Source organism: Podarcis bocagei (genome assembly GCF_964188305.1).
Source record: "Podarcis bocagei genome assembly, chromosome: 10".
Classification (NCBI taxonomy): Eukaryota; Metazoa; Chordata; class Lepidosauria; order Squamata; family Lacertidae; genus Podarcis; species Podarcis bocagei.
The window spans coordinates 65,424,680-65,437,491 of NC_138135.1; the positions used below are offsets into that span (position 1 = coordinate 65,424,680).

At 41.5% G+C, this 12,812-nt stretch overlaps 1 protein-coding gene across 3 annotated transcripts in view; it reads left to right on the plus strand.

Annotated features, from left to right (window-relative positions):
* The window catches only part of BRD1 (bromodomain containing 1), a 46,111-nt gene extending 36,640 nt beyond the window's left edge, over positions 1-9,471 (plus strand). For all 3 annotated transcript variants that reach the window (XM_081211485.1, XM_081211484.1, XM_081211486.1), the window contains exons 11-13: positions 2,773-2,882; positions 5,266-5,420; positions 7,621-9,471. In XM_081211485.1, the coding sequence (XP_081067611.1) occupies positions 2,773-2,882; positions 5,266-5,420; positions 7,621-7,804 (449 nt within the window). In that variant the 3' untranslated portion in view covers positions 7,805-9,471. The remainder of the gene's footprint in view (positions 1-2,772; positions 2,883-5,265; positions 5,421-7,620) is intronic.
* Positions 9,472-12,812: the final 3,341 nt, after the last annotated feature.

Genomic DNA, 12,812 nt, shown 5'->3' on the forward strand with positions numbered 1-12,812 from the left:
AAAATAAAATACAGTGTACTGAAGATAGAGGTAAAAACTTAACTATACAAAATACATTCTGGAGGTTTACATCAATGATCAAATAATAGATCTTATTCTAATTGCCCCTGCTAAATTTTTTGCAGTTTTTGCTGTCACCCGATTATCTTGATCTGCTAGAAGAAAGGACACAGTAGCAAAGGTTGAGCGACCTGGTATAGATAGCATTTGAGGGGTAATAACTTCTCTCCTCAAAGGCTTTCCGTTGCAGAGGGATCAGCCTAACTCCCAGATTTGTCTGTTCACTGGAATAGACATGTGGGGTCTATGCAGCTGAAGCTAACATGCAACTGAAGTTACCCTTCCATGTTACAACTACACAACTGGCACAAATGATAAGAGTTGGAAGGGACTGTTTAAGAGGGGAGGAGGAAGAGTTGACACACACAGAGACACACACAACCAGGGTTTGCCTTCCGCCACAAAATGGCCATTGTCGGTTTTAAACTTCTGCTTATAGGTATGGTACTGTATTTGAGTGCTGGGACCTCTTAATAAATTACCTGCTCAGAAACTGTATGTATAATTCACAACACTGTGTGGAACGAGATCCTGGGCATAAACTTATACCATCATTATACCTGAACCATATTTCAGCTTTTCTGGAGTTCAGTCTGTAGGTGCCTCAAGTCTGTTAGACTTAACTGAGATGCTCCTGAAGAGCCTGTGGGAAACTGAGTTGTCGAGAAGTCTAGTCATTTGATACGATTAAAACACAACACACATCTGCATCCATTTCTAGTTACAGCAGTGGAAAGTGGAACTGTGTATTGGTAATTTAAAATTACAGTGGTACCTTGGTTCTTGAACATAATCTGTTCTGGAAGTCCTTTTGACTTCTGAAATGTTCGAAAGCCAAGGCACGGCTTCTGATTGGCACTGGCACCCCGGAAACAATAGCTGAAAGCTGCATCAGACGTTTAGCTTCCGAAAAACATTTTAAAACTGGAACACTTCTGGGTTTTTAGCGTTTGGGAGCCGAAATGTTCGAGTACCAAGGCGTTCGAGAACCAAGGTTCCTTCGTATAAACTTGAAATAATTTTCTATGCTTCCTCCAAGGAGCTTGAGGTAGTGTACATAGTTCTGCCTCTTCCATTTCATCCTCGCAAAAAACCCTGTGGTACCTTAGCCCTCATGGCTGATGAGGATTCCTTATCCACCAAAGGAACCCTTAGCCTACATTGGTTCACTTTATAAACTATTCTTTTGGAATCTGGCATACAGAATGTAACTGAGGTAGGGTATAATTTGACCAAATTTCACTCACACTTCGTATTGATTTTCTCTTGAACATTGGGTTTGCTGTGTGCACAGAATGGCAGGCTGGCGGAAGGACCTTTTTTACTTGCAAACTTCTCTGACTCGTAAAATGGGCTGCCTTTCAAACTTGCTGGGCAATGCTGGTTCATACTGAGCACGTGCATAAATTTCCTCATTCATGGGAGCTTAGGCAAACTTTGGACCAGAAAATGTGTTGTTGCTTTTTTTTTTTTTTAAACAAAAAGGCAACTCCTGGGTAATGGCACGAGTTAGACATTCCCCTTGATCTATTGCAATAAAAAGTTTTGCAAAAGATGCAGTAAAAACAAAAATCTTTCCAAAAAGTCCACCCACTCCCCCTCTCCTTTTTCTTAATTGCAAGTCTGAGGGCAAGGACCATCTAATTATAATTTTTTTGTAAGCTGCTCTTAAAAGTCTTTTTGGCAAAAGGGTTGGGGAATAAATGCCGTACATAAATAAAACCAAACCATCAATGCCTTTGGGAAGGAAAAAAAATAGTTCAAAAGTGCTAGTCGCTCATCAAACATTTTTCTCGTTCAAAACAAGTCATTTTATAGCATTTCTACCTCAAATTCAGTATGGACCTAACTCTTCTACCCTTTCAAGTTCCCAATCAAGCCATAGAACTTGAATCCCCACTTCCAGATTCCTTATTATAGTTCCAGAATGTGAGTCAACTGGCTTAACGTGGGACCATGACTGTGGCCTTATAACTAATGTGATCAATTATTTCAGTCCTACTTGTTTCCATGCCATGTAAAACTAATTACTATCCTTTGCAGGAATGCTGATTCTTGTGAACAAGCTATAGGAGTTGCCTAGTCAAAAGCATCATCATTATTCAACTAACCTTTACTCAGAGTCGACCCATTGAAGTTCATGGCTCAAACTTAATTTCAGTGGGTCTACTGTGACTAAAAGTTAGTTGACTTACTGTTTGATTTTTCTTCTTCAAATCTACACTAAAGAACAGGAGAACAGAATCACAAGACTGCCAGTTTCAGTTTGTGGAAATGATCACTCGAGAGTCTTAAAAGGCCACAGCCAACAAATTCTCTTAGCTCAACGTATCTGTGGCTTTCACATGCATAATATTAACTGGTTAAACTGGTCAGTGTGTTACTCTGTTCTCCCAGTCAGCCAATGAACAATGTGTAACAATATATTGAGCCACCTCCAACCTTGATGTTGACAACGTAGCCGCTTTTCTGCATGGAATGGTTTGTTCCGAAACCTATGTGATATGGACTGGTTTTCACCACACCAAAGGCTTGAGCAAGTAGAAGAGCAAAGATTAACAGCTGGCTACAATTGCCCAAACAATATAGGAGCTGCTTCATGCTAATGCCCTACTCAAAGGGCACACACAAAGTTTACCTTTTCAGTGTGTCAACCATTGCATCAACTGTAGCTGTTATTGATTTACTCTCTCTCTCTCTTTTCCCCTTTAGAAGTTGGGCACAGCAGCATGTGGATTTCAACAGATGCTTCCAATTCTGTCCTTGAGCCTCTAAAAGTTGTGTGGGCCAAATGCAGTGGGTATCCTTCCTATCCAGCACTGGTGAGTTATTTGTCATTTATATTAGAGGTGACTAGAAGTAACATACCTTTTTTTATTCCAGTTATGGATGCATCTGAGTTCATGAAATGGCAAGTGGTAGTTGTCATATTCTGACGCTTTCAGAGTCAGTTTCCATGTAAGTGTCATGCTAGCCCAATTTTGGAAGTAATACCCATTATTCCAACTTGTGTGTGTATGTCCCTTCATATCCATGTTTGGAGATGTCAACTCTCCAATGCGTTCTTAAACAACAACAACAAGCAGCAAACCTGGTTTTCTGTACCAAGTTGGAATAAATTGATACTGGAAATCTTAATAGATCCATTTCAATAAGAGTTTATGCCTGGTTTTGGTACAGAAATGGTTTTGGTCTCCTTTTATGATGACCTCTGTTAGGAGAGTGGGGAAATGCGTTCCAGTTATTTCTCCTTGACTTCTCAGCAGCTTTTGATACCATCAATCACGGTATCTTCTGGAGCGGCTGTCCGAGTTAGGGGTGGGCAGCACTGCTTGGTCTTCCTTAGCCATTTCCAAGAGAGTGATGCCTGGGGAGTGCTCTTCAGCTCTGTGGAGTCGTCAGTGTGGGTTCAGTTTTATCCCCCATGCTGTTTAGTATCGACATGAAACCACCAAGTTGGGCTATCCACAATTTGGGACTGTGTTGTCAGCAATATGCTGATGACACACAGCTCTACTTCTCCTTTGCATCTGCAGGTGAGGCAGTTGAAGTGCTGGACCAGTGTCTTGCCTGGTAATGGGGCTGGATGAGAGCCAACAAACTGGAGCTCAATCCAGATAAGACTAAGCCACTGTTAGTGGGTGGTTCCCTAGAGCGAATGAATGGGAAGTTGCCTGCTCTTGACGGGGTCACATTCCCTCTGAAGGAGTGGTTACATAGCTTGGGGGTACTCCTGGATCCATTGCTGTCACTTGAGGCTCAGGTGGCCGCGGTGGTGCAGAGTTCCTTCCCTCAGCTTTGACTGGTGGCCCAGCTGTGTCCCTATCTGGACAGGGATAGCTTCGCTTTTGCTGCCTGTGCTTTGGCAATCTCCAGTGTAGATTACTACAATGCATTGTACATGTGGCTGCTTCTGAAGGTGGTTTGGAAACTTCAGCTGGTGTAGAAAATGGCGGCCACATTGCTCAGTTAGTTGCCAGGCCCAATTCAAAGTGCTGGTTTGGACCTATAAAGCCTTAAATGGCTCAGTACTGCTCTGTGGTCCAAACCACTGAGCCTCTTGGGCTTGCCGATCAGAAGGTTGGTGGTTCGAATCCGCACAAAGGGATGAGCTCCTGTTGCTCTGTCCCAGCTTCTGCCAACCTAGCAGTTCGAAAGCACACCAGTGCAAGTAGATAAATAGAGGTACCGCTGTGGCGGGATGGTAAACGGCGTTTCCGTGTGCTCTGGTTTCCATCATGGTGTTCTGTTGTGCCAGAAGCGGTTTAGTCATGCTGGCCACATGACCCGGAAAGCTGTCTGTGGACAAACGCCTGCTCCCTCGGCCTGAAAAGCAAGATGAGCGCCACACCCCATAGTCACCTCTTACTGGACCAGGCGTCTTTTACCCTTTTATCTTTTACCTGAAGGTCTGAACCAGGCCTTCAAATCATCATCCAAGGTCCTCCTTCATGTGCTTCCTCCACAAGAGGTCTAGAGGGTGGCAACACGAAAATGGGCCTTTTCTGCCATGGCTCTCTGTGGAATGCTCTCTCCAGAGAGGCTCTCCTAGTGCCTTTGCTACATATCTTTAGGCTCCAGGCAAAAATGTTCCTCTCTAACCAGGCCTTTGACTAATTAAACAATCTGGACTTTCAGTTTTGTTTATGAGAGGGAGTTGTTGGTGATGGTGGTGGTTGTATGTATTTTGTGTTTCCATTCTGTAGTGTTATGCTATGAACCGGCCTGTGATATTCGGTCAATGGGTGGTATATGAATTTAATAAATAACCATAATAACCATAATGTCTAACAAACTAAAGTCTTAAGCATTGGATACCAAAGTGTACTTAATGGGTAAATAGTTGGTTATTTCAAAGAGGTTACTGTAGCACAGGGCTGGCTCGCCTGTGGCCCTTCAGAGATAGCTGGATTCAAACTTGCATCATCCCTGATTGTTGATTAGGCTGGCTGGAATTGACAGGAGTTGGAATTCAGCTACCTCTGGAGGACCACAAGTTAGTTATCCTTGCTGTAGCAGCCTGGGGCTTGATCATGTGGGAACCGAATGGGAAGTTACCACATTATTAAGAGTGTGACTCCTGTGAATTGAGTTTAATGTTGTGTACATTGGTTTGAGATTTATGTTAGTAGATGGCTGCCTAATATACAATAAAATCTTTAAGAACAGTTACTAAATTATTATCCTTTCCCCTCCATTTTATAGATAATTGACCCTAAAATGCCTCGTGTTGCTGGTCATCACAATGGTGTTACAATACCAGTGCCACCCCTCGATGTGTTGAAAATTGGAGAACAAATGCAGACCAAATCGGATGAGAAGCTTTTCTTGGTTTTATTTTTTGACAATAAAAGGAGCTGGTATGTAACTTCTTTCTCAAATGAAAAGTCCTGTATATTCTAACTGTAAGGGCAGCTGTGATAAATTGGGTTCCACAGCTCCTTATTTGCTCAGAAATGGAGTTTTGCAGGAGAAGAAAACGTTACTTGCGTGATCCAAATAATTTTAGGAAGCATAAAAGCTCCAGCTTCTGAAAAACCTGATCCCTCCTATAGTAACTGTGTTTAGTCATCATGATAAACCATAGGTTATTTTGAAAGGAATAAGGCTGTGCTAGCCTTGGGCTTAAAGGCTTCCCCTTTCCCTCTTCCAGCGCAAAAGTGAAGCTTAACTTGAACTTTATTTTAAACGAGCCACCAACATGATTCATGGTTTGAAGTTGGCTTGTTTTAAACCATACTTAAGGGTAACCATGGTTTTTTCAGGTTCAGATGTAATGATCAGCTACAGTGAACCAGAAACTGAATTGAAAGCTTCAGAACTTCTCAATAGCAGCACCAGTGGAAAATTTGGAGCGTGCAAACACAAGATTTGTGCAGGCACGTTCCTGCCATGATGAACTAGTGATTTATTGTGTTCCTGCCATGATGAACTAGTGATTTATTGTGACGTCCAGTTGTAATCAAGGGCCTTATTTGCACATACCATAAAGCCAAGCCATGTTTGAACAAGTACACACTGAGTGCATGGAGTGAAAATTGCAACTGTTTTGCTCTGGTCCTGCTGTGAGTTAAAGCCATAGTTATCTGGGCTTTTGTCCCTCCGAGCAAAGCATGTCCTGTGACCAAGGTTCATTTCATTGCTTTACCAGTCATGGCATATCTGGGGCAGATAAACCACAAGCTCGGGCTCAGATGTAACACTACATCTGGTACGCAGGCTGAGACCCTACCTGCCCACAAACTGTCTTGCCAGAGTAGTGCATGCTCTAGCTATCTCCCGCTTAGACTACTGCAATGCGTCCTACGTGGGACTACCTTTAAAGGTGACCTGGAAACTGCAACTAATCCAGAATGCGGCAGCTAGACTGGTGACTGGGAGTGGCCACCAAGACCGTATAATACAGAAAAATCTGTATTGCCTCCCAGTACATTTCCGAGCACAATTCAAAGTGTTGGTGCTGACCTTTAAAGCCCTAAACAGCCTTGGTCCAGTATACCTGAAGGAGCGTCTCCACCCCCATCGTTCAGCCTGGACACTGAGGTCCAGTTCTGAGGGCTTTCTGGTGGTTCCCTCACTGCGAGAAGTGAGGTTACAGGGTAGTGGCGCCTGCTGTGTGGAACACCCTCCCACCAGATGTCAAGGAAATAAACAACTGACTTTTAGATGACATCTGAAGGTGGCCCTATTTAGGGAAGTTTTTAATGTTTGATGTTTTATTGTGTTTTTAATATCCTGTTGGGAGCTGCCCAGAGTGGCTGGGGAAACCCAGCCAGATGGGCCCAGTATAAATTATTATTATTATTATTATTATTATTATTATTATTATTATTAACCATGTGGCAGGAGTAGCAAAGCTGCCTCTATCATTCACATGTAGCCATAACTTGGCTTAACGTTGCATATGAATTTATCCTCTGCAGACTCTGTTGTAATGTTTGTCATTGTTAGCCTCTGATCCTGTTCAGTATCCATCCTGATTGTATATTTAGACCTTCAGCTGAGAAATGATGAAACTGCCATCTCATACCAATGCCATGTTTTAAAAAAGTAATCTTGTTAGCCTGCTTGATAATATGGTCCTCATTGAAATGGCCTTGGTTGTCTGAAAAATAAAGTGCAGGCCTAATACTGATGTTCTTGACTGCTGCACATCTTTTCCATGGACCACAGTTTTAAAACCACTTCCTTAGAGAATTTGTCCATTATGAGATTTGTATGAAATTTTGGTTTACTTCCCTGTTTGAAGACCACTTGGGGCTGGTGGTAATGTATGGTTTTAAACATTGGACTCAAACATTTTTGTTCCACCATGCGTTTTTAGCTTTTCATTATTCCGATTACCGGTAATCTATAAGTGTAGGTTTCTTTTATTTCCAACAGTTATCCTTGCAATTTTTAATGGAAGTTGGTTTTAATTGTCTGTTGTAGACTGCTGTGAGCATTGTTTCGAGTGGGAAGGAGGACTTAAAACAAAACAAAAATTGCACAAGAACCAGGGTATTTTTAATTTTCCAAAATGGTGATAAGTATCTGAGATGTTGACTTATCCTCTTCCAGGCAATGGCTTCCAAAATCCAAAATGATTCCGCTTGGGATTGATGAAACAATAGACAAGTTAAAAATGATGGAAGGTCGGAACTCAAGTATTCGCAAAGCCGTAAGGGTTGCTTTTGACCGTGCTATGAACCATCTCAGTAGAGTCCACGGAGAACCAGTCAGTGACTTCAGTGATATTGACTAACATAGGTGCAGCCAAGGCACACAAAAAACCACCCTGTATAGAGATCTACAAATTAACTTCTTCGTCTACAAGAATGTATTGAGGATACAACTTCGTAATCATTGATCCAGTGGCAGAGTTCTGCAGCAGATCCTCTGAATCACCATTGCCATATTGATTTAAAGATTTTTTTATCATTGTGTTGCTGTTTGGAGGATTTTTCCACTAAAATATCTTGTTCATAGTGTTCATAAAGTGTACATATATGTATATTCAACTCTTAACTTATTCTGATTTTAGATGTACCTTTTTATTTCTTTTATTTTGGCTGGGAAAGGGATAGATTGTCATTTCCATTTCTTTCCGCATTTTTTTTTAATTAAAAAAAAAAAACTTCAGCACCACCTTCCAGCTTAAGGTGCTAGGTGTTTCTTGAAGTAAATAACATCAGATAGATTTGGCTAAATCATATATTATGATATGGTGCTGCTTATGAAACTTGTATGTGATCTGTAGCTTTTTAACAAGACCTCTGAATGTTTGATTTTGCATAAATCAATTAATCTTTGCACAAAGTACCACATAGTTAAGATGTAAATTTACAACAGCAAATGTGTATTTTAAGAGAAGAAATTACATTATTTTGGAGGGTACTTTGTGAGAAAGACAACAGAAGTAAAAAAAAATTATGCTATGTACATCACTTGAAAAATCACCAAAAACACTCCATTGTTGCCCAAAATATCACTTTAGAAATTATTTGTGTTTTACACACAACCGGCTTAAAGCCTGTGAGTACATTATTTCTTGCAAACCATATCTCATCTATCTCCCCTGGATTTTATGTGCCTCCCTGTGTTATATTTATTGTAGAAAATGTATTACTTTGCTTTATAAAGAGAAATAAATGAGAAAGTATATTGATATACATTTTTATATAGGCACATAAGACAATTTGCTTTGGGAGAAAAAGCTGTCTTGGAAATGGTTGTACAAAATAACTTGATGGGTTGTGTGTCATTTGACCTTTTTTTGTAACTTGTAATCTTTCTTTCAAAGGGGATTTATGTAACTTTTAATTTTAGAACACTTTGGTAGCAATAGAAACTTTGGATACATTTTTGTATGGTACATGTGATGTATATAGAATTAGTACTTTATTTTTATTTCGAAGAATTAAAGCATTACATTTAGGGAAGGAAAATGATAGGGTGGGTTTCGAGTAATAACTTTTATATTAAAAAATAAAGTAAAACTATTGATTGTTGTAGCTACTTTATTTCTATGTTCACTGGAATACTGAATTTGTAACAATGGAAATGGCAAGTATGTTTTCAATGTGATTTATAATGACTACACTATTTATAAGTGCACTGCGGTGGACTCTTCAGTGATAACTTAAATGCTGTACCGAGATACATAATATGCAACACCAAATAATGCATATGAATGCACGAAATATTTATGCCCAGCTTCTTTTTTTTATAATGGGTTAGCAAAGTTGGCAAAGCCAATACTTTTAAAGTCTTTTTAAACAATTTCATTGAATAGCGTTCTTCATTGTAAAACCTGCTTGGATTTTTATTTTAAAGCTACAACCAATTTTGGAATAGTTTCTAATGTTTTTTATTATCTATGGTTTGTAATACCCCCTTAGAAGCTTGAAATAAACTTCCTTTCTCAAGTGATACTTTTGTCATGCATTTGGCCCCTTAGAATGTCTACATGAGAGCCAGAATCGCCTAACCACTTTCTCATAACGGAAATCACTACAGATGCAATACAAAGGATCCGGTTTTGCACCGAGTTGCATTTTGAGCCACCTAACTGCAGTAATATTTGTGATCGCTAAGGAACACTTCTAGGATCTCGAAGGTTTAACTTCTCTGTGTTTGTGTTACAAGAAGAACTCTGCAGGGGCACTTAACGTAATGTCAGAGCAGCCCAAAGAAAATTGAAGTTGCGGTAGCTTAAATGTGAGGACTCCAAAACTACGTAAAATCTGATGTCACCGCTGGACAAAAGGATGTGCATTTGGGGCTGATTGAAAAAAGAGCTCCTGTGCTTTTGCACAGTTGATTTTTCATTAATCATGCTATAAACTGCAGTAGGCATAGGGCAGGTCACATATCCAAAAGAGGTCTGCATTGGAAACTCATCGTATTTTTCGCTCTATAGGACGCACCAGACCATAAGGCACACCTAGTTTTTGGAGGAGGAAAACAAGAAAAAAAATATTCTGAATCTCAGAAGCCAGAGCAGCAAGAGGGATCGCTGTGCAGTGAAAGCAGCGATCCCTCTTGCTGTTCTGGCTTCTGGGATAGCTGCACAGCCTGCATTCACTCCATAAGACGCACACACATTTCCCCTTCCTTTTAAGGAGGGAAAAAGTGAGTCTTATAGAGCAAAAAATACGGTATCTTCACATCAATAGTTTCTTCATTGTGCATCTTCTAGATCTGTAAGTACCTTGTACAGTGGTGCCCCGCAAGACGAATGCCTCACAAGACGGAAAACTCGCTAGACGAAAGAGTTTTCCGTTTTGGAGGTGCTTCGCAAAACAAATTTCCTATGGGCTTGCTTCGCAAGACGACAATGTCTTGCGAGTTCCTGCGGGGTTTTTTTCTCCTTCCCCCCCCCTTTTTCTAAGCCGCTTATCAGCTGATCCGATCAGCAGATAAGCCGCTAATAGCGCTAATCCGCTAATCCTTCAATGGGCTTGCTTCGCAAGATGAAAAAACCGCTAGACGAAGAGAATCACAGAACGGATTCTTTTCGTCTTGCGAGGCACCAGTGTATAATTTTTGGGTTGCCATTTGCAGGAGTTCCAATAAAATTGGAACATTTGAGAGTTTGTTGAAAGTGCTGGAGATGATGGAATGTGGCTTAAGGAACAGAAACATGGGTCACAAAGGTGAGTGTTGATCTCTTTGACCTGTCAGGAAAGAGAAGTTGTACAGTGCAGTGACTTCTGGCCTGCGTGACTCTGTTCTTGTTTTCTCGGAAAGGAAGCGAGCAAGTGAATGTGTGCTTTGAGCTTAAACTTCTACAAGACCTGCTAGAAAGTTAGGGTGCTTTCTCTAAACACCGAGTAAACTGGCAAAAATGTTTAAATCCAAATCAAATAAGTGTTGGAAATGTAAAGAGAAAGAATGTTCCTTTTATCATATGTGGTGGTCTTGCAGTAAGGTTAAGGCTTACTGGGAAGTCCTGTGGACATGAGCTCTGTAAGCTCCATTGGAGAAAGGCAGGTTATAAATCATGGGTATGCAAACTAAGGCCCGGGGGCCGGATCCAGCCCAATCGCCTTCTAAATCCGGCCCATGGATGGTCCGGAAATCAGCGTGTTTTTACATGAGTAGAATGTGTCCTTTTATTTAAAATGCATCTCTGGGTTATTTGTGGGGCCTGCCTGGTGTTTTTACATGAGTAGAATGTGTGCTTTTATTTAAAATGCATCCCTGGGTTATTTGTGGGGCATAGAAATTCGTTCATTATTATTATTATTATTATTTCCAAAATATAGTCTGGCCCCATACAAGAACTGAGGGACAGTGGACCAGCCCCCTGCTGAAAAAGTTTGCTGACCCCTGGTATAAATGCAGCGCAAAGGCTTCATATGAGATGCACCTTGTCTTGGTTCATAAAAATCTCAAGAAACTAAGGAGATCCTCATGTACCTGAAGAGGGCTCACAGGCAGGGAGGAGCACGGTAGTTCTGCTCTCCACTCATTGGAGGGCGTTTGTCTAAAGGAGGGAACCTCTTTGAGGCTCCCAACGTGGCACCAAAGCTTGAGATATCTCATAATTATGCATCTGCGAGCACATCAATATGGAGGGGATTAGTTGAAAGGCCATGCAGCTGAGGGTGGCCACAGTGTCGGGGTGAAAATAGGGTTGCAATTCTAGGTGAGGACTTCAACTCCATTAGGCAGATTGGCTGGGATTGAGGGAAGTTGGAGTCCAAGAACCATCTGAAGCAGGCATCCCCAAACTCAGCCCTCCAGATGTTTTGGGACTACAACTCCCATCATCCCTAGCTAACAGGTCCAGTGGTCAGGGGTGATGGGAATTGTAGTCCCAAAACATGGAGGGCTGTGTTTGGGGATGCCTGCTCTGAAGGGTCATACAGATGGAAATTTTGGGACCATAGCTGAGAGAATACAGTCATACCTCTTGTTGCATTTGCTTCACGTTGAGGCTTTTCCGGTTGTGGACATGGCAAACCCGGAAGTGTATACTTCCGGGTTGCGTCGCATGCGCAGAAGCATTCTGCATGCTTCATGCATGCGCAGAAGCGCTCTCTTGCTCAGAAGCACCACTCTAGTTGCAGACTTTTCAGGGTGCGAACGGCACCCTGGAATGGATCGTGTCCACAACTAGAAGTACAAGACTCCATTGCCTCAGTGAGAACAAGCTACCCATTCAAACTTATACTACTAAGACTGAATCAGAGAAGTGCTGGAGATGCAATGAGGTCAAGGATATGTTCTTTCATATGTGGTGGACCTGAAAAAGGGTAAAAGAGTAAAGTGGTACCTCGGGTTAAGTACTTGATTCGTTCCGGAGGTCCGTTATTAACCTGAAACTATTCTTAACCTGAAGCACCACTTTAGCTAATCAGGCCTCCCGCTGCTGCCACGCCGCCGGAGCACAATTTCTGTTCTCATCCTGAAGCAAAGTTCTTAACCTGAGGTAATATTTCTGGGTTAGCGGAGTATGTAACCTGAAGCATATGTAACCTGAAGCGTATGTAACCCGAGGTACCACTGTATTGGGAAATAATGTATAATGAATTGGAAAAAATGTTTAAAAGCACCTTTCCCCCAAAAAACCCAGAGTCCTTTTTGTTGGGGATAATTCAGGTGGAAATTCCCAGGTGTCAAAAAAGGTTATTTATGTATGCCACTACGGCGGCCCGTGTTTTGTTAGCCCAAAAATGGAAAACGAGTGAGGTCCCAACCAAAAAAGAATGGCAGCTTAAACATGGAATATACGCAGCTTGCGGATCTAGCGTATAGAATAAGAG